The sequence below is a fragment of the Bufo gargarizans genome, chromosome 2 (genome assembly GCF_014858855.1).
Source record: "Bufo gargarizans isolate SCDJY-AF-19 chromosome 2, ASM1485885v1, whole genome shotgun sequence".
NCBI classification, from domain to species: domain Eukaryota; kingdom Metazoa; phylum Chordata; class Amphibia; order Anura; family Bufonidae; genus Bufo; species Bufo gargarizans.
This window is the reverse complement of record NC_058081.1, coordinates 584245119-584266645: the sequence shown is the minus strand read 5'-3', so window position 1 is coordinate 584266645 and position 21527 is coordinate 584245119. Positions and strand designations below refer to the sequence as shown.

Here is a 21527-nt window from a genome sequence, read left to right as displayed (position 1 = left end):
TTGTTATTTTTTACCTGCTACTGGTTTTGGCTAACAATCACGTGAAAATCACTGATGAAACACTGACCAAAGACTGACTGTGTAAAAGCGTCCTAACGCGAAGCTCCTGCACCCCAATGACAAATCCGGTGTCATGGCATTTATAATACTGGTATTGGCTTATGTGGCAGAAGTGCCTTTAGGCCCCCACAGGCACCAGGACTTGGTTGCGACAGCTACCTCTGGGCCCCCATAACTGCGCCCTGCTTTAGAAGATCTAGTAATCCCCTTGCTGTATCAGGGTTCATTCAGACGACCGTAGCCTTTTGTGGTCCGCAAGTTGCGGATCTGCAAAACACTGTTACCGGCCCGTGTGTGTTCTGCGATTTGCTGACCGCACATGGCCGACACTATGAGAGAAAAGCCGATTCTTGTCAGTAATTGTGGACAAGAATAGGACATGCTCTATCTTTTTTTTGAGGGACGACGACGACGCAGAACGGAACTTAAGATGTGGACAACACACGGTGTGCTGTCCGCATCTTTTGCGGCCTCATTTAAATGAATGGGTCCGCACCTGTTCCGCGAAATTGCAGAACAGATGCGGACACATTCATATGGTCGTCTGAATGAGCCCTTAGTCTGGTTGAGTAGTAGTACCCATGTATGTGTTAATTCACCAGTAATTAGGCCATCACTAGAGGATTTCCCTTTAATATAAGCACATGAATCTGTCACAGAGTCTTCCTCTTTTGGCGAGAAATTCTAGGTGAAATTTTGGATGACCACTCCCGTGGCTGTGACGCCTGCTATTTTGGTTGTCAGACCAGAAACTGTTGGAAACTATTTTATTTAGACTTTTTTTTTTGTTACAATTGAAGAACTTTTTTACTGATAATTTAAAGGGGTTGTCCGGTTTCAAGATATTGATGACCTATACTCCCGAAACCCCCACCATCAGGTGTCTGAAGGGTCCTTGGTGTTCATGCGATCACTGCATCCTCTTCAATGTTTGCCTGCACTCTGTCTAGCTTGTAGCATGTAGTTACAGCTTCCATTCCCATTCACTTGAAAAGGACAACTAACTGTTATTACACTGCGCCACCGCTACAAGGTAGGGCGCAGGTAAACGTAAAAAAGGACACAGTGCTTAGACGAGCGCCGCAGCTTCTTCAAACAGCTGATTGTGGGAGTGTTGGGAGTTGGACCCCACTGATCTGAAGTTGATGACTTATCCTGAGGATAGACCATCAATATTAAGCCCAGGGGTGGACTGGGAACTTAAATTGACCCTGGTAAAAATCTAAAAGTGGCTCCATGTTGTAGGCAGGAGCCAATGAATGTGGACAGGGAAAACAGAAGTAGGCGGGCCCGAAATACCACCCCAGCAGAACCAAATACCACAGTGCAGCACAATATACTTCCGCCCCATCCACCGTATGAAGCTCTATCCTCGTCCGGAGGATGGTGATACAGTTGAATTCAGAAGGAAACCTGCAGTCACTGGCCAGGTGCATAAGTGTATGATGCTCCTACATAACTTAAAGGGGTATTCCCATCTTAATGATCACTGTTAAAGGGAACCTGTCACCGGGATTTTGTGTATAGAGCTGAGGACATGGGTTGCTAGATGGCCGCTAGCACATCCGCAATATCCAGTCCCCATAGCTCTGTGTGCTTTTATTGTGTAAAAAACCGATTTAATACATATGCAAATTAACCTGAGATGAGTCCTGTATGTGAGATGAGTCAGGGACAGGACTCATCTCAGGTTAATTTGCATATGTATCAAATCGTTTTTTTAAACAATAAAAACACACAGAGCTATAGGGAATGGGTATTGCGGAAGTGCTAGCGGCCATCTAGCAACCCATCTCCTCAGCTCTATACACAAAATCCCGGTGACAGGTTTCCTTTAAATCTGTTAATGGTTTGATCATTTTTCTAAATATATTTAATTAACGAATTCCCACCCCTTAGAAGAAAATAAACATATACTTACCTGACTGTTGTCTTCCGTCTCCCCTGGTTACAGCTACCGCTCTTCTCCAGAATCGCGGTGGCCGCGCTTGCACAGACGACTTCTTCTTTTCGTGAAGTCCAGAAAGCGCACGCCGAGGACGCGCATGCGCTATGGTGATTTCTTCCTGTCCAGTATATATACTTACCAGGAAGAAATCACCAGGGCACGCGCGCAGCAGCGTGCGCGTTAAGTCCAGCGCACGGCCCGGTCGGGAGAAGACTTTAATCAAGATGGAGCCTGCCGAAACCAGGAAGTGAACAGCGCACCGGGAGCAGGTAAGTATGAAACAGCGTGTTGAGAATACCCCTTTAATGCTGAGAGCATCAGATCTTTATGTACCTGGCCGGCAGCCATGAGGAGGATTCGGGCGCCCCTCTGGGCGTTGGCCCACTGGCAAATTTCCCTTTAGGGTCTATGGCCAGTCCACCACTGATTATGCCACTGCACAACCAGTTTAACCGCTTTGCTCTTGTAACATTTATAGGTAAACTAGCAGAAGGACCCGGCTTCGCACGGGTATATTTAATCTATTTCTTATAATGTTTGTGTGTGTCGTTAAAAGAGATCGACAGTATCCCCCATAACAGTGATCTCTACAGCACCTCGCCTCTTTAACACTGAACTCCAAAGTCCCCCACCCCTCATCACTGATCCCCCACAATACCCTGCCACTTTAAAATGGGACCTCCACAGCAGCCTATCCCCTTAACTTTGACCTTCACAGCAGCCCGACCCTTTAACAGTGAGTTTCACAGTACCCCACTCCCTTGACAGTGACCTCCTCAGGGGCCCGCCCCCTTAACAGTGACCTCACAGTACCCTGCTGCCTTAACAGTGACCTCACAGTACCCTGCTTCCTTAACAGTGACCTAACAGTATCCTGCTGCCTTAACAGTGACCTCCACAGCAGTTGCCCCTTTTAATAGTGGCCCCTGCCCCCTTAACAGTGACCTCTACAGTGTCCTCCCCTTTAACAGTGACCTCCACAGCGGCCTGCCCCCTTAACAGTAACATCCAAAGTGAACGCCTCTTTAACAGTGACCTCTACAGTGCCCGCCTATTTAACAGTGACCCTCACAATGCGGCAACTAGGTTCGGGCACACTACTGGGGGTTTCTTTAAGTACATATTTTGTTGTGACGCCAGTTGCAGTGAAGCAACAAGGGCACAGGGCCCCTTTTAGTGATGTGCTAGGATGGTGGTACCCAGGCGTAGGAATGCCAGAGTGGTATAGGGTGGCCTATAATGTCCCTTAATGGTGTTGCTCTTTCCTGGATACGCTGGAACCCCAGGTGTGGCCGTCTGGAAGCGCAGAAAAAGGGGTAGTAGTAGTAGGGGATGAAGAATAAATTGAGTCCAGATCTTGATTGTAGTTGAAAACTGCTTTACTTGAATAAACTCTTCTCCAAAGTTTACAGGCTTTGTCTTGGTTTTCAGCAGGCTTTGGCATTAACTGTGGCAGGCAAACTCCTCTTTGCTACATCAGTTGCTCTCTGGCCTAGCTATGCTAACAGGATAGCTGTATTACTTATCTTTATATGTATATATGAAGTGGCTCACCCGTCCTGGCCTATAGATCTAGGTGCTCTGCTATCAGATTACCCCACAGTCTGTATAATACGATATGTAAATAAAACAATATAGTAGCAGGCGCTTGATTGCCCAGGAACATATCCTAGACAAGTGTATACCAAGAAAAACAGATATTTCTTATACCCACATATATCAAAATATTCATTATATCCACATACATCAAAATCATATGAATAAATTAAATATGATTTTATTCATATGGTTTTGATGTATGTGAATATAATAAATATCTTGTTTTCTTGGTATAAACTTGGTATAAACTTGTCTAGGATATGTTCCTGGGTGATTGAGTGCCTGCTACTATATTGTTTTATTTCCATAACTTGGCTTTAGCTAAAGACTGCAACTTCCTTCTTGTAATCTGTCTCTATATAATACCAGGGAATCTATACCTCCTGGCTTCAGTCTTTGGCCTCTGTGTCCAGCAGAGCTGAAGGTGCTCAAGCTGGCCCAGACAGAGCTCATCCAGCAGGGACTGGCTCCTGCTACCCTCCTAACAGGGGGTAAGCTAGAAAGGTCATATTCTAGGTAAAATAGCTCTGCCATTTATGCCGCCATCTGCTGTTGAACCAGGAACATTACATGAACATAAACCGTTAAAACAAAAAATTGATATGCACATTATATAGGACTTGGAAATTAATATATTTGATGACATTAGGTTAACCTAGCAAACGGCACTCTGGGGCGTTAAAATAGCGCCCTGCCCCTTTGATGCTAGGGCTACACGACGACATGTGTTGCGCAACATTTTGTCTCAACAATTTTTATAATAGTAGGCTATAGTGTCGCACTGCGACATGTGACATACTGTGACACGAGTTCCAAAAAATCCATCCAAGATGGATTTTTCTGCGACTGTCTCGTCGCAGTCGCAGCATGTCACATGTCGCAGTGCAATACCATAGACTATCATTATAAAAATTGTCGTGCCATCAATGTCGCGCGACAAATGTAGCAGTGTAGTTGTGCCCTATGTGTCATGTGACTTGTCGTCGTGTGTCCCTAGCCTAAAGCTGACCTAAAACATTGAAGAAAAATGGCTGGGTTGTTATGGAAAGCTAGAGTAAAACTGTGTGTGTGTGTGTGTGTGTGTGGAGACTAAGTGCCTGCAAGCTTCTGTTGGCTGATAAGGGACATGTGACCGTGTGTATGGCAGTTGGGATATGAAGAGAAATACTTGCAGGCTTGTATTGGCTAATGTAGGTCATTGTTTGGGAATATCTCGGGAACGGTACGTCCTAGAGAGCTGTGACCCCCACAAGATTACTTTACAGGTAGAAAGAGATGTGTATACAAAGTTTCGTTGAAATCTATGGTTGCATTTTTTAGTGATCGAAGAACATACATACATTCATACATACACACATACGTCCTTCTTTATATATTTATACTAGCATAAGGACCCGGCTTCACATGGGTATATTTCATTTTATGTTTCCGTGTGTCGTAAAAAGATATCGACAGTTTCCCCCATAACAGTGACCTCTACAGTACCCGCTCCTTTAACAGAGACCTCTACAGTGCTTGTCCCTTTAACTGTGACTTTCACAGTGACCGCCCCTTTTAACTGTGACTTTTACAGTAGTAACCGCCCCTTTTCTAACAGTGACTTTCACAGTGGCCGCCCCTTTTAAGCAGTAAAGAAAAATGACTGGGTTGTTATGGAAACCTGGAGTAAAACAGTTGGGATTTGAAGAGAAAGACTTGCAGGCTTGTATTGGCTAATGTGGGTTATTTTTTGGGAATATCTCAGGAACGGTACGCCCTAGAGAGCTGAGACCCAGTCTAAAACCTTCCCGGACACCTGATGTACCTGTGTGCCAAATTTGGTAAAGATCGGTCCAGTCATTTTGTCGCGCATAAAGAACAGGCAGAAACTCACTTTTATATATGTAAGAGACTAGCAAAGGGACAATACAGGATCCAGTAAGGGTTTAGCCACTGAGAGGTGGGGGTTGCCTCTGTCAGGGCGGGTGCTCAGCCTGTAGGCAGGGTTAGCTTTAAGGGACATCCTAGGCATAAGATAGGGTATTCCCGACTTCACATAGGAAAAAGACCACCACCACCATCACCGCTACTGGTATCTCAACAAATCGTGAGTACGAAGGACCAAATGCACTCTGAGGTTTTGGTCCCATTTATAGAGATCCTGTATTGACTATTTGCACTTAGAAACTGCCTTCTTATTTTATTTTTTTATAGGGGTGTAATATATAATATTTTAATGTATATCGATAAAAGTTAGTTTTTATCCTATTGATAGTAGGGAGGTTTTTCAAAAATTGTTAAATATAATATATATACTTGAATATGTTTCCTGTTTTTTTTTTTTTTTCTTCAGAAATTAGTTATAAATGTCAGTGGGCGGGACTATAAAATTGACGCATATTATGCCTTATTTATCATGCTCTTATCGGCAGAAATGGCTCAAATTGTTGAGTACTATTAAGCATAGGCGTGCGCAGCCTACTGCATTAGGGTGTGCACCCTAAAGCACAAACACACACGCCCCGCGCACGTGTGTGTGTATGTGTGTATATATGTGTATGTATATATATATATATATATATTATATACATACACACACAGGCCGGGCCTCACCCTAGTGTTGTCGTGACTCCGCCTCTGCGCCTAGAAACAATATATAGGGGGGGCACATAAGATACCACAGTCAAAAATGGGGGGGTCACTAATAATTTTTACCACTTAATCATACTACTGAAAAAAACTAAATAAGTATATATAAATAAGATTACAAAATACGAGAGTATTGCGGTACGCAGGGGTACCTTTTTATTGTACTATCCTAATACTTAAAAGACAAGCTTTCAAGAGTTCTCCTTTCTTCCGCGGTATTGCTTCAGACCTGAGAAAGAGAGAAACACTCTCCAAAACTTTTCTTTAGAGTTTAAAGCGTTTCATCACTATAATAAAATAATTTACTTACAAAAGAAGCTGTTCAGTCGTCTGCTGTGCCTTCCTCTGCTTGCTTCCGCGGATCTTCCCCTGCTTTCAGTCTCTCCTCAGTGCGCAGGTGCACTGTTATGGGGGCATCTGTGGATGACACACTGTTATGGGGCATCTGTGGATGACACACTGTTATGGGGCATCTGTGAATGACACACTGTTATGGGGGCATCTGTGGATGACACACTGTTATAGGGGATCTGTGGATGACACACTGTTATGGGGGATCTGTGGATGACACACTGTTATGGGGGATCTGTGGAGGACACACTGTTATGGGGGCATCTGTGAATGACACACTGTTATGGGGCATCTGTGGATGACACACTGTTATGGGGGATCTGTGGATGACACACTGTTATGGGGATCTGTTGATGACACACTGTTATGGGGGATCTGTGGATGACACACTGTTATGGGGGATCTGTGGATGACACACTGTTATGGGGGATCTGTGGATGACACACTGTTATGGGGGCATCTGTGGATGACACACTGTTATGGGGGCATCTGTGGATGACACACTGTTATGGGGGCATCTGTGGATGACACACTGTTATGGGGGCATCTGTGGATGACACACTGTTATGGGGGCATCTGTGGATGACACACTGTTATGGGGGCATCTGTGGATGACACACTGTTATGGGGGCATCTGTGGATGACACACTGTTATGGGGGATCTGTGGATGACACACTGTTATGGGGGCATCTGTGGATGACACACTGTTATGGGGGACCTGTGGATTACATATGACTTAGGAGGGCTATCAGTGGATATTATACAGGGGGTAATATAACTGAGGGGTATCAGGGTAAATTATACATGGGGTAATATAACCAGGGAGTATCAGGGTAAATTATACATGGGGTAATATAACTGAGGAGGGCTATCAATGACATTATACAGGGGTAATATAAGTTATATTACCCCTGTATAATGTCCCCTGATAGCCCTCCTCAGTTATGTTACCCCTGTATAATAATGTCCACTGATACCCCTTAGTCATATTACCCTGCCCTGTATAATTTAACCTGATACCCCTCAGTTATATTATATAACTGAGGGGTATCAGGGTACATTATACAGGGGTAATATAACTTATCTTACTCCTCACCCCTGTATTATGTCCCTGATAGCCCTCCTCAGTTATATTACCCCTGTATAATTTAACCTGATACCCCTCAGTTATATTATATAACTGAGGGGTATCAGGGTACATTATACAGGGGTAATATAACTGAGGAGGGCTATCAGGGACATAATACAGGGGTGAGGGGTAATATAAGTTATATTACCCCTGTATAATGTCTGATAGTAGCCTAGCCCTCCTCAGTTATATTACCCCTCATGTACCCGGATACCCCTAGTTATATTACCCCCTGTATAATATACCCTGATACCCCTCAGATATATTATATAACTGAGGGGTATCAGGGTAAAACAGGGGACAACAGAGGAGGCGTAGCACTGTGGGACAGGGGGTTACAAAGGTACATACTTCTTTTTTTATGTGCCCTCAGCCCTCACCCCCACCTCACCTCACCAACTTGCAGGCGCGCTAGGTGCACACAGACGCAGTGTGACGTGACGTGACATGACGTCAACTCCTGCGCCGCACAGCACGCACCGTACGGCTCCCTCTCTGCCTCCGCTGGGTCCAGGACTCCACCCCCTATGTGAATACTAGCCGCCGCCCGCCCACAGCCAGGTATTGTAAATTAATTTACAGTGCGGCGGGCGGCGGCAGCCAGCATAACAGACAGGGGAATCAGCGGCGGGCAGTGAGCACGAAGGTGGCTATTAGGGTGTGCCCAGGCACACCCGGCACACCCCGTGCGCACGCCTATGCTATTAAGCTAGCTTATGTGGTGGTAGTTTGTATAAAAAGTCGCATTTGTAAGAAAAAAACAATTCGTTGTGGGAACAAATGATAGTTGAGTATTCAAACAGGATGCATTTATTTTTATCCAATATAAATGAACTAAACAGTGGGGGAAATTTATCACGCTGGTGTAAAGCAGAACTGGGTTAGTTGCTCATAGCAACCAATCAGATTCCTCCTTTCATTTTTCACAGCTTCTTTGGGAAATGAAAGGTGGAATCTGATTGGTTGCTATAGGCAACTAAGCCAGTTCTAGATTACACCAATTTGATAAATCCCCCCCAGTGTTTTGTCAGTAAATTGACATTCAACAAAAACAAAACAATAACAAGAACATCCCAAACCTGAGACAAGTCGCAATTTACCCCTGGAAATGTCGCAAATATGCTTCAAAAGTCGCAAATATGTTTCAAAGTCGCAAGTGCAGTCTGGCAGGGGTTGGCTGAAATGGAGCATTCCGGCTTAAAAAATTTACATTTTAGTGCTATTGGCATTAAAATGTCGCAAATTGAGAGAAATAGGCGAATAATCAAGTTTATATTTTAAAAAGTCACATTTTAAGAGTGGCGTGCACCTTTTCATATATGAGGTGAAACAAATCGCCACTTTTGATTTGGTAATTTTAGTATGTTTTTGGTGAAAATTAAACCGTTATTGAGAAATTAATATGAACAATTAGGGTACGAGTATATGACTGAGCAGGCCACATCCACACGCGGCCATTGGCTACCAAGGACAGGTGTAGCTTGGTCGCATGCTGCCAGCCGCACTGTGTGGTCTTCCCAAAGATTCAAATTGGGACCAACTCCATTGCTGGTTAATACTGACACTCCCCTAGCCACCCCAGCCAATATACATTTGGACATGACACTTTGCCTCTCTACGACATCTCCAAGATTCTTGGTTTGATTTCCCACCTCCAGGTTTGCTATCCTTGTAGGGTCTGTACAGGTTGTCTTGGCCATAGGTAGACCTGGCTAGGCCCTTATAGTAGCCACATGGGCTGCCCCTAAGGTATGTATACTCATGCACACTGCATGGGAAGAACACGCAGAATGGAGTACCTGCCTGCTGTCAAGTCCCCGTAGACTCTGATGTTAACGTATACATGTATCTATATGCTGGTAACCACTATATATACAAATAACTATATATTTTTTTAACTGTACAGCTTCAACGAGTGAAGCCAGTGAAGGAGAAATCAGGAGACCAGTCCCCAGCCATGGAAGGGGCGGTGCAGCTTCTGACCCGGGAAGGCCACAGCATCTCCCACAATTCAAAGCGGCACTACCACGATGCCTTTGTCTGCATGAACCGAATGCGCCAACGGGGGCTCCTGTGTGACATTGTGCTGCATGTGGGGACCAAGGAAATTAAGGGCCACAAAGTGGTGCTGGCATCATGTAGCCCTTATTTCCACGCCATGTTTACAAGTACGTACCATTTACTTTACTATTCTCTGAGCTGCAGTACCACACACATCTATTGAATAGGCTTTAAAAAAAGCAGCCATGTTTTTCTAATCATGTACACACCATTAAATTAAAGATGAGCGAATTTGTTGAAATTCATTTCAGGTGTGATTCGCAGACTTTTTGAGAGGGAGAGTGAGTGATATGCATGAGGAGTATCGTAAGCTATTCACCACTCCTCTTGGTTTCTGGGAAAAATATATGAAAGCTAATTTTAATATCTTTCCCAGAAACACAGAGGAGTGGTGTCTGGCTTACAATACTCTGCATAAGTACTATGCATACTAAGCATTCTCTGTAATTATGGCGTACCCCCAGACAACACATATATATTGGCCAGAAACCCAAAGTAGCATACTAGAGACTCTTTTTCTCTCTCTGACTCAAAATGACTAAAAAACTGGTCTGCTAGAATTCAAACTTTTTGGTACTGGCAATTGATTTGTTCATCCTTCAAATCCTTGAGTTACTCCACAAGATGATATTCTGTTTGGATTTGTCAGTAATGCCTAACAGCCAGATGATCTTAAGGTATGTTTTGAGGCAGTATTCCTGGGTTTCAATCACGGTTATATTAAAGGAGATCCTACCGCCCACCCTCACTCTCCCAACAAAAAGCAAAAACAAAACTGCTTGTAGCTGTGAATGATTGTTGTGATGTGATTTATTTTTGCACAGTGTCTGACTTGTTATAGAGCAGCCATTTGTCCCCAGTTGTGCCCATCTTAAAGGGAACCTGTCGTGTATAACATGCAGAGTTTAACGTACAGAGCAGGAGGAACTGAGCAGATTGGTATACAGCTTTGTGAGAAAAGATCCAGCAACACTTGTAATTTATTCATTAAAATGTCTCTCTGCTCTTTTTATGCTGGTTTTTTAGGACTGCTCACCGGACTCCTAAGTGTACAAAGAGCAGCGATTTTTAAATGAATCAAATATACCAAATTGTTTCCTACAAAAGAGCTGAGGTCTTTCTGCACTATAACCTGCTGTCCACAGATCAGACACCGATGTGACAGGTTTCCTATTTTATGCTATCCATAGTCGGTAGATAATGTTGGTTGAAACTGGCTATCCATGATTTAGAAATTAAATACAAAAAATCTGATCTGGTGGGGGTGGGGGGCAGATACCCTGTATGGTCATTTGTGTAAGCCCCCCTATAGTGTTTTTTTTTTGTTTTTGTTTTTTAAGTAGTCCCCTAACCTGCCATTATAGTCTGGCATATTGATGGTGGCATTGTTCATATAAATTGCACGACTGATTAGCCTCTTTCTGGCTGCTACAAATGTTAAAGGGGTTGTCCGGACTTTTAATATTGATGACCTATCATCAGGAAGGGTCATCAATATCAGATCGGCGGGGGACCGACACCCGGCACCCGGCACCCCCACGATCGGCTAAAGTGTGGACGTGCCGTCTTCCTTCTCTCTTCCCGTTCACTGTTGCTGTCTATGGCAAAGTAGCAGCAGCATTGCAGGAAGGGAGACGGCTGATGATAGGTTATCAATATTAAAAGCCCGAACAACCCCTTTAATGACTGACTTGGTCATAAGAAACAATTTTGGACATTATAGAGGCCCACCTTTAATTACTTAAAGAACATACAGATATACACACACCCTTTGCTTGCTAGGGTTTGCCTATTCACATTAGACAGAACTCAAACTGTATGATTTCAGGGGAATTAGCCGGCCATCTTATATCGATGGGGTTGTCCTGACTTTGCCCCGACAATGGATGTCTTGGGAAAGAAGGCTAAGACATGTTTGATTTCATCATACCAGTCATTATTCTTATAGCAGATAATCCATTGCAAGACGTGTCTGGAAGCAGCTGGTTATTCCCTTCTCCCCATTGAAGCAAACATGTTTACGGGGTACTCTGGAGTATTGACCGTTCTCCTTCAGTCCATCCTTATTTAGGTCTCATTCACCCCTCAGTTTCCCTTGTGATGACATCAATGACCAGATGGTCAGTGGTTCATCCGTGATGATGTCCATTAAGCATCCGTGTTTGGTCGATGTGTCCATTTTTATTTTATTTTTATATTTATTTATTTGCTGTCCGCATGTCATCCGTATTCCATGGACTCTTTTCAGCTGAAAATTAATTTTAAGAACATCTCCTAGCAACAATCAGTGGAACACGGATGGCATCTCATAGACTATAATGGGCATGCTTCTATGGTGTAAGCCCAGACTGTAGTAAATCTCTCTGAATACACACATTAAAAGCACCTCTGAATAAGGCGTTATTGTGTATGGCCATCTTTAGTCTCCTTTTCTCCTATAACCGTTACATCCTTCTACGCAGAGGGAGAAGATTGTCCTCCACTGAAAGATGACATGGCAGTCCACATGCACCCTTGCCGCTTAGGATTGTCATGGCAGGTGTCAAACTGAAAACCTCTATAAAATTGGCAGAGATATGTTAATCCAGTCCAGCTCACGCTATGGCTGCTTTCCCCGTGCAAAGCATAATGGGTTTGTATTACTTTTCTCCTTGCAGATGAGATGAGTGAGAGTCGGCAGACCCATGTGACTTTGCACGATATTGACCCTCAAGCACTGGAGCAGCTGGTTCAGTATGCTTACACGGCAGAGATCGTGGTTGGAGAAGGAAATGTACAGGTATGGGAAACCATTAGGTACTGTATTTCTGTGTCGCATACCAAGCATACATGTCTTCACACTGAAGTCCTTAAGACTTATGCTCTGTGAATGTGAACCCTACGTAGGAGTACAGGCAGGGTCGCTGCACATGCCAAGCAGGCAGTCTGCTCCATTCCATCCCATGTCACACTGGCAGAGAATCCTGTTGGTATTTTGGATGTCACTCCACAGAATCCACCTAATCTCCATATAGATTTATTATTCCAATTTGCCATATGACTACATGCATCTGTTATTTTCTTGCTTAACGTTTGCACCTGACATTGTAGTACTAGGTTTTACCCATTACCTATCTATTTTAACCATCGTGATAGTTGGCTGATGTAAACGTTGACCGCAGGAGAGAAAGGTATGCTGATATGGCCGGCTGTCGCCAGTCTACTTGTGATATTGTAAAATCACCCATATAGACCTGGGGGTACTACTATTGTAAATAGTTATGTTATGCGTTGTTATGTATTTTGTATATATAGCCATTATTACCAGTTAAGGACATAGATGACAAATGGTTGGCAAGGAACATGGCTGACCACCCTGTTCTTCCCCACTTGGTAGGAGTGGGCTAGTCCTGCTTCCTGCCAGGAAAGAGAGTTCCTGTGACAACATAGAGGAGAGAGGAAGCACGCTACAGAGCTCCTTTCACACGAGTGGATCCCGTGCATGGAATCCACTGCGTGAAAGAGAGCCAAGCCCCGTTCCGGACAGTAGAGACACGGAGCATTAACATGATTGATAATGCTCTTTGCCTCTCTGTGACCTTTTTACTACAAAATCACAGTGACAACTTTATCTCACTGTGATTTTGTAATAAAAAGATCACAGAGGGGCATGGAGCATTATTAATCATGTTAATGCTCTGTGTCTCTGGTGTCTGGAATGGGGCTTGGCTCTCTTTCACGTAGCAGATTACCCACACGGCATCCGCTCGTGTGCAAGAGCCCTAAGAGAGGTTCTCCAGAGAGATCAACTTATTGATGCCTCAAGTAAATCCTTGAGAAGGCAGACAGTATAGGGAACAGATACAACCAGCATTTAATGACACTATTGTCAGGTGAAGGGACTACAACTAAGACACCCATCACCCAGACTACTACTAGGCCAGTACAATAATATTGCTAAACTGCAGCAAACAAACCTGCCTCCATATTCCTTACTGATGCCAGAAAATTGCACTTGGCGATTGCTGCTGTTGAATGTACCTGAAGTTTTACGGTGCACTTAGTATAAGATACTTTTTTCCGCTTCATTGTGGCCTCATTCTTGAAGATTACATTTCCACTGCACCAATCTCCAGGGTGTAATGGCTTAAGGGAGTACACCATGACACAACACTTCAGGGACACTACTACTCACATCCTCCGCACCGGCTCCTCCGAGACTCTCTGCACACAGACATTAGATTTATGTCCAATCATAATGATGCTGATCAGCTGAGTGTGCATATAATTTGATACAGGGAGAGTTGATGCGCTGCTTTGGAACATATCTGGCACTGCTTATCTCCTTAGGAACAGCGAATCATGGGTGCAGACTCCTTACACATTGGATAACAGTCGGCATGATTCTGTAAAATCTAATTAGCAGGGCTACTAGATCTTCCTTGGGCACTGCAATGAAGATGGGCAGACTCTCCGATGTGGCACCAGAGTTGTCTGCCTGTTCTCCACCAAATGTATATCTTGGGCTACACTCGCATATGCGGTATAAACTCCAGTACTCTCTTATAGCAGAGGAACAGAGTACAAGAGTTTACCGTGTCCTGCTATGCCAGCCTGCCGGATCCCTATTGACTTATAATGGGATCCAATGGCTATCCGGATGCTTTTCGGCATAAATGTCGGCTTTTGGCCAGATAAAAAGTTGTGCATGCAGTGCTTCCTGTCCATCCGAATGCTGGAAAGTGCCCAGATTGCTGTCGGATCCCATTATAGTCACTGGTGACCTGGGCCACAAAGCTGTGTCCAGCTGTGCCGGATACAGTAACTCTGGTACTCTGTCCCTCTGCCCAAACAGAGTACTGGAGTTTATGCCGTGTGTAGCCTTAGGCTTTGTTCACATTTCCGTATCAGTGATGACATCCATGATAAGGCGGTCAGTGTTTCATCCGTGAAGATGTCCGTAAATAATGTGTTTGTCCGTTTTTTGCTCTGCATGTGTGATCGATTTTCCACATATACCACTAGGCTGAATACTGGTTTCTAGAGCATCTCTTACCAGCAGTCAGTGAAAAACCACTGACATAACTATGGATGCTATCTGTGTGCTGTTAGCGGTTTTTCACAGACCCAAAGTAGTGCATGTTGACTTTGCACCGACCAACTGTCGGTGGAAAACCAATGATGTGCTAACATACACATTACAATCCTCCATGCGCTGTCCATGTAGAACATGGAAAGCACATGTCTGTGATTCACTGCAGTGTGAACGAGGCTTTAGTTTGTAGATCGGGGTGTGTTAACTTTATCAGTTATTAGTGGCAGAAATGTGTTGATGGGACAGTATCATGAATGTAAGAGTGAGGTTAAAACCTATCGGAAATTCTTTCACTGACACTACCTCGTGTTGTCTAATGCTGACCATATACACTTACAGTGGATATAAAAAGTCTACACACCCCTGTTAAAATGTCAGGTTTATGTGGTGTAAAAAGATGAGACAAAGATAAATCATTTTCAGAACTTTTTCCACCTTTTAATGTGACTTATAAACTGTACAACTCAATTGAAAGACAAACTGAAATCTTTTAGGTGGAGGGAAGAAAAAATATAAAAATAAAATAATATGGTTGCATAAGTGTGCACACCCTTAAACTAATACTTTGTTGAAGCACCTTTTGATTTTATTACAGCACTCAGTCTTTTTGGGCATGAGTTTATCAGCATGGACATTTTGACTTGGCAAGATTTGCCCACTCTTCTTTGCAAAAACACTCCAAATCTGTCAGATTGCGAGGGAATCTCCAGTGCACAGCCCTCTTCAGATCACCCCACAGATTTTCAATCGGATTCAGGTCTGGGCTCTGGCTGGGCCATTCCAAAATTTTAATCTTCTGGTGAAGCCATTCCTTTGTTGATTTGGATGTATGCTTTGGGTCGCTGTCATGCTGAAAGATGAAGTTCCTCTTCATGTTCAGCTTTCTAGCAGAAGCCTGAAGGTTTTGTCCCAATATTGACTGGTATTTGGAACTGTTCATAATTCCCTCCTAGCTTAAAGGGATTCTGTCATCAAGTTTTGGGCTATAGAGCTGCGGACATGCACGCAATATACCTGTCCTATAGGGCTGTGTGCTTTTATTTTCTTAAAAAAGGACCTTCCTGGTGCCCAGCCACGCCCGCCTGTGAAGGAGCCCAGCACCGCCTATGTCCTCCAAATCTCCTCCTTTCATCAACGATAGATAGCTGTAATCTCGCGATGAGCGAGCTCGCGCATGCGCAGTGCCGGTATAGTGTTCCTTCCCTGTGCTGGCATCAGCCGCAGGGAAAGAACTTCGCATGCACGAGCTCACGCATCGCGAGATTGCGGCAATCTATCGTTGAAAGGAGGAGATTTGGAGGATGTAGGCGGTGCTGGGCTCCTTCACAGGTGGGTGCGGCTGGGCACCAGGAAGGTTCGTATAGCCCAGGGATGTCAAACTCGTGGCCCTCCAGCTTTTGCAAAACTACAACTCCCATCATGCCTGGGCATACTACAGCTATCAGGGAATGATGGGAGTTGTAGTTTTGCAACATCTAGGGCCATGAGTTTGACATCCATGGTATAGCCCCTTGGACACCTACAAGACAAATTTACATCTCTAAAATCCTTTAACGAAAATAAAAGCGCACACAGCACTATAGGACAGGTATATTGCAGACATGCTAGCGGCGATCTAGCCGTGCATGTCTGCATTTCTATAGCCCAAAACTTGATGACAGAATCCCTTTAACTAAGGCCCCAGTTCTAGCTGAAGAAAAAACAGCCCCTTGGCATGATGCTGCCACCACCATGCTTCACTGTGGGTATGGTGTTCTTTTGGTGATGTGCAGTGTTGTTTTTGCGCCAAACATATCTTTTAGAATTATGGCCAAAAAGTTCAACCTTGGTTTCATCAGACCATAACACCTTTTCCCACATGCTTTTGGGAGGCTTCAGATGTGTTTTTGCAAAATGGAGCCTGACTTGGATGTTTTTCTTCGTAAGAAAAGGCTTTCTTCTTGCCACTCTACTCCATAGCCCAGACATATGAGGAATACGGGAGATTGTTGTCACATGTACCACACAGCCAGTACTTGCCAGATATTCCTGCAGCTCCTTTAATAGTTGCTGTAGGCCTCTTGGTAGCCTCCCAGACCAGCTTTCTTCTAGTCTTTTCATCAATTTTGGAGGGACGTCCAGTTCTTGGTAATGTCACTGTTCTGCCATATTTTCTCCACTTGATGATGACTGTCTTCACTGTGTTCCATTGTATATCTAATGCCTTGGAAATTCTTTTGTACCCTTCTCCTGACTGATACCCTTAAGGGTCCATTCACACGTTCTCAATTTCGTTCCACATTTTGCGGAACGGAATTGTGGACCCATTCATTCCTATGGGGCAGCCATGCTGCCCGGACACGGAATTGCGGATCCACACTTCCAGGTCCGCACTTCCGTTCTGCAAAAAAATATAACATGTCCTATTCTTGTCCGCAATTGCGGACAAGAACGCATATTGCCGCTTTCCGTGTTTTGTGGATCTGAAAAACACGTTGCGGACGTGTGAATGGAGCCTTAAGGGCTCATTCAGACGGTCGTATGCTGTCCGCAAAAATACTGAATGCTATCCGTTGTTTTTTTTTTTTTTTTGCGGATAGCATTCAGTATTTTTGCGGACCCATAGACTTCAATGGGGCCATGTCCTGATTTTCATGAAAAAGTATATAGGACATGTTTCATTTGTTTAGCGGAACCGTGGAATAGAAAAGGGCCCCATACAAGTGAATGGGTCCGCATCTAATCTGCAAAAAAGGATTTTCATTTTTGCAGATAGCATACGGCCATCTGAATGAGCCCTAACAATGAGATCCCTCTGATGCTTTGGAAGCTCTCTGTGGACCATGGCTTTTTCTGTGGGATGCGACTAAGAAAATTTCAGGAAAGACCAACTAGAGCAGAACTTTATTTGGGGTTAATCAGAGGCACTTTAAATGATGGCAGGTGTATGCTGACTCTTATTTAACATGATTTTGAATGTGATTGCTTAATTCTGAACACAGCTACATCCCCATTTCTAAGAGGGTGTGCACACTTATGCAACCACTTTGAGTTTTTTTTTTTCTTCCCTCCACCTAAAAGATTTCAGTTTGTTTTTCAATTGAGTGGTGCAGTTTATAGGTCACATTAAAGGTGGAAAAAGTTCTGAAATGATTTATCTTTGTCTCATTTTTTTACATCACAGAAACCTGACATTTTAACGGGGGTGTGTAGACTTTTTATATCTACTGTATGTGTGTCATTGGCACCTAGAGTGAAATAGAAGGATATTTCCCAATTTTGGGCAATGCTGAGTGACTAACAGAAGAATTAGACCAGGGATGGCCAACCTGCAGCTCTCCAGCTGTTGTAAAACTACAACTCCCACCATGCCCTGCTGTAGGCTGATAGCTGTAAGCAGTCTGGGCATTCTGGGAGTTGTAGTTTAGCAACAGCTAGGAAGCCTCAGGTTGGCCATCCGTGCATTAGACCTTGAGTCTATCATTGCGTCATGCAGAAATATCACACAGTGCACTGCAGGCTTTGTATGTAGCTGTGCAAACTACACAATCATTGCAGAATCGCCCACTGACACCCAGCTTTTCCCTGTTCCAGACTCTGCTGCCAGCCGCCAGTCTCCTGCAGCTGAATGGAGTGAGAGATGCCTGCTGCAAGTTCCTGCTCAGCCAGCTAGACCCATCCAACTGCCTTGGCATCCGTAGCTTTGCGGACACGCATTCCTGCAGCGACCTGCTCAAGTCTGCGCACAAGTATGTCCTGCAGCACTTTGTAGAGGTGTCCAAGACTGAAGAGTTTATGCTGCTGCCTTTAAAACAGGTAATCCTAATCCAGATTCTTATTAATCCTTTGTAATGCCATGATCGAATGTAGTGCCATTCTTAGGAAATTGTTTTGACTGAAAATTGGTTCCATCCATTTTTATTTATTTTTTCCTGCACTTGTAGAACGCTGACATATTCCCTAGCACTTTACAGACATTAGCATCAAGCTGTCCCCAGTGGGGCTCACAATCTAAAGTCCCTATCAGTATGTCTTTGGAGTGTGGAGGAAACTGGAGAACCCGGAGGAAACCCAGGGAGGACATACAAACTCCATGCAGGGTGCAGTCTCAGAAATACAGGTTCTCTGGCATAGTTTGCAGTAGCTTGCACATGTAGGTCTTGTCTGTAGCTCTGCCCTGCGAAGACTCTCTATAACCAGGGGATGGACCTGGTCCATCACCCTGGTGACCTAACCTATAAGTGTGCTGTTCTACATCATATCGTGGACCTGTAGAAGTGACAGAAGGGAGATACCGACATATTTGTGATGACTGAGCTAAATGGAGACACTTTTATGGCTGACACAGGAAAGGTTTGGACAAGAGCAGGTTGGAGCCAAACGTTGTGCTGTAGGGCTATGGCCACACGTGGTGATGGTGCAGCACATAAAAACTTCCATTAATGAGCTTGAATATCTCAGCTTTTCAAGTTTATGGCCAGTTGTATGAAAATTGCGCCCCCTCATACACATAGGCACCCCAGTTTGACACTGTCTGGTATTGCAGCTCAGCTCTGTTCGTGAGTGGAATTGGCAGTAACTTCTTCATACTGCTTATCGTCCCAAGCCAGGACAAGTGACATGCTGTCTTGTTTGCATGTGTGTGTACCGTATGTGATTTGTGTGGACATTACATGGGGTTTGGTTTGGTGCTGTATAAAAGACATGCACAGAGGTATCTTGTAGGCTAAGGTGAATGGGGTGTTCTGGGACTTGGCTAATAAATTTCAGATCGGTGGGAGCCTGACACCTGGCATCTCTATTAATCAGGCATTTCAGCAGCTGCAGGCTCCAGAAACTATACATTGGTCAGGGTCGGAAGCAGAAAGCCCTGTGTTGCAGCAGTGCCCAGGTTCAAGTGAATGGGAGCTGGGCTGCAGTACACCAGCACCGGAAACTACACAGTGGACAAGGCATCCAGAAGACATTCTCCATACTGAGCACCTAAATTAATTTAGTCCTAAACACACCAATGACAACATTGCGGCCTGTAGATGGTTCCTTTGACGCTGACAGTTGTCCTATGTGGTTGATCTTTGATGGTCAGATTTTTTTAATGACTGTCCTGGTGTGGTGTGATTGTGTGATATAAGAGGGTGGTCGATATTGCAGCTCTGGGTGAAGTAATGGGAATGCAACACGGAATCTGATGGTGGCCATACATTAGGGATTTCAGATGGCCATCTCATATCTATCTACCTACCTAATGTATTTTTCGGATTATAAGATGCACCTAAGATTTGGAGGAGGAAAATAAGATATATTTTTTTTTCCATCAGATCTTTAATGCAGACCCCCTAATCAGACCTGTATTCTTCATCAGACCTCAGATCAGACTCCAAAATCAGGCCCCCAAGCTCTATCAGCCTCAGATCAGACCCCCCAGCCTCCATCTGCCTCCCTTCAGACCCCCCAGCCTCCATTAGCCTCTGACCGGACTCCCCAGCCCCACTCAGCCTCAGATCAGACCCAAATAGACTCAGATAAGACCCCCAATTACATCTCATCAGCCTCAGATCGTCTCCCCCCCCCCCCCCAGCCCCACTCAGCCTCATATCGCACCCCCAGCCCCCATCAGACCTCAGAACATATCCACATATCCAGGACTCGCAGCGCCGCCTCTTCAGGGTCCCGCTGTGTACTGTGACCTGATGCACACAGCGTAAGGTCATAGTGCACGCCTACGTGCACTACGTCCTGTCGCTGTATACGTTCAGGACACCACAGCAGGACCTGGAAGAAGAACATTGGAGGTGAGTACGGCCAGCGCAGAGTTGTCCTCACCTCCCCGTGCCTCCTGCATGCTAATGACCACTTCCATAATGGAAACGGTCATTAGCATTCAGACTATAAGACTCCGAAAAATACGGTAATCTACTTTATCTATCTCGTATCTATGCATCTTATGCCTTATCTTACATACTTTCTTTTTTTTCCTTTCTTTCCCTATCATAATCATTGCAGCATAAAAATGTCCTTTTATGTTGTCCCTCATCTCGTGAGAAAAAAAAGGGGAATAGGTACATTCACTGAGAACCATGAGGCAATTCTGTGTTTTAATTGGATCCTACACAGTCTATTCATTGAAAGTTGGCCTCGTCATTGGAATTGCAAAATCAGCCCAGACTTTTGGCGTCGCAGTTGCCTCTATGCTCCTGATAATCTGTTTATGAATTATTCAGCCAAATAAAAGCATTTTGCAGAGAAGTGTAAGACCATAGAGCAGCTGATTGGCTCGGGGAGATGTTTCCCCACGTTTTCTCCCACCTGATCTTTCTCTGCGTCTATCTTATCCAGAGCAGCTAATTACTCAGATGATTTCTATTCCATCCTCCCACACAGAATGTGCGTCTTTCTGAAACCCCCTCACAAACGCGCACACACCACTTGACCCAGGCGCCCGTGTATAATCGCCTTGTCTCCTAGCAACGGCCTGTAATACATAATGCAAGGGGAACTCCATTGCAGGAAGCTGCCAGCGCATCAGCTGCAACAGTCCCCAGCTTTCAGGAGTCAATGGATCGATTCCCACTGTGTTTCCTCTCCGCGTTTTTTAGGATTATTTGTGTTATTTCCTGCAGGCTAGAGTCACCGGCTGCCAGCGTCTGTCAAGCTGTTGTTTTGTCACATTACTGTGTCATATTTCCTGTTTTTCGGC

General features: G+C 44.5%; 1 protein-coding gene across 1 annotated transcript in view; it reads left to right on the top strand.

Annotated features, from left to right (window-relative positions):
• The window catches only part of LOC122926164 (kelch-like protein 17), a 118918-nt gene that overhangs the window by 52671 nt on the left and 44720 nt on the right, over nt 1-21527 (top strand). Inside the window, exons 3-5 of the mRNA XM_044277543.1 lie at nt 9623-9884; nt 12435-12556; nt 18425-18646. Coding sequence (XP_044133478.1) covers nt 9623-9884; nt 12435-12556; nt 18425-18646 — 606 coding nt within the window. The remainder of the gene's footprint in view (nt 1-9622; nt 9885-12434; nt 12557-18424; nt 18647-21527) is intronic.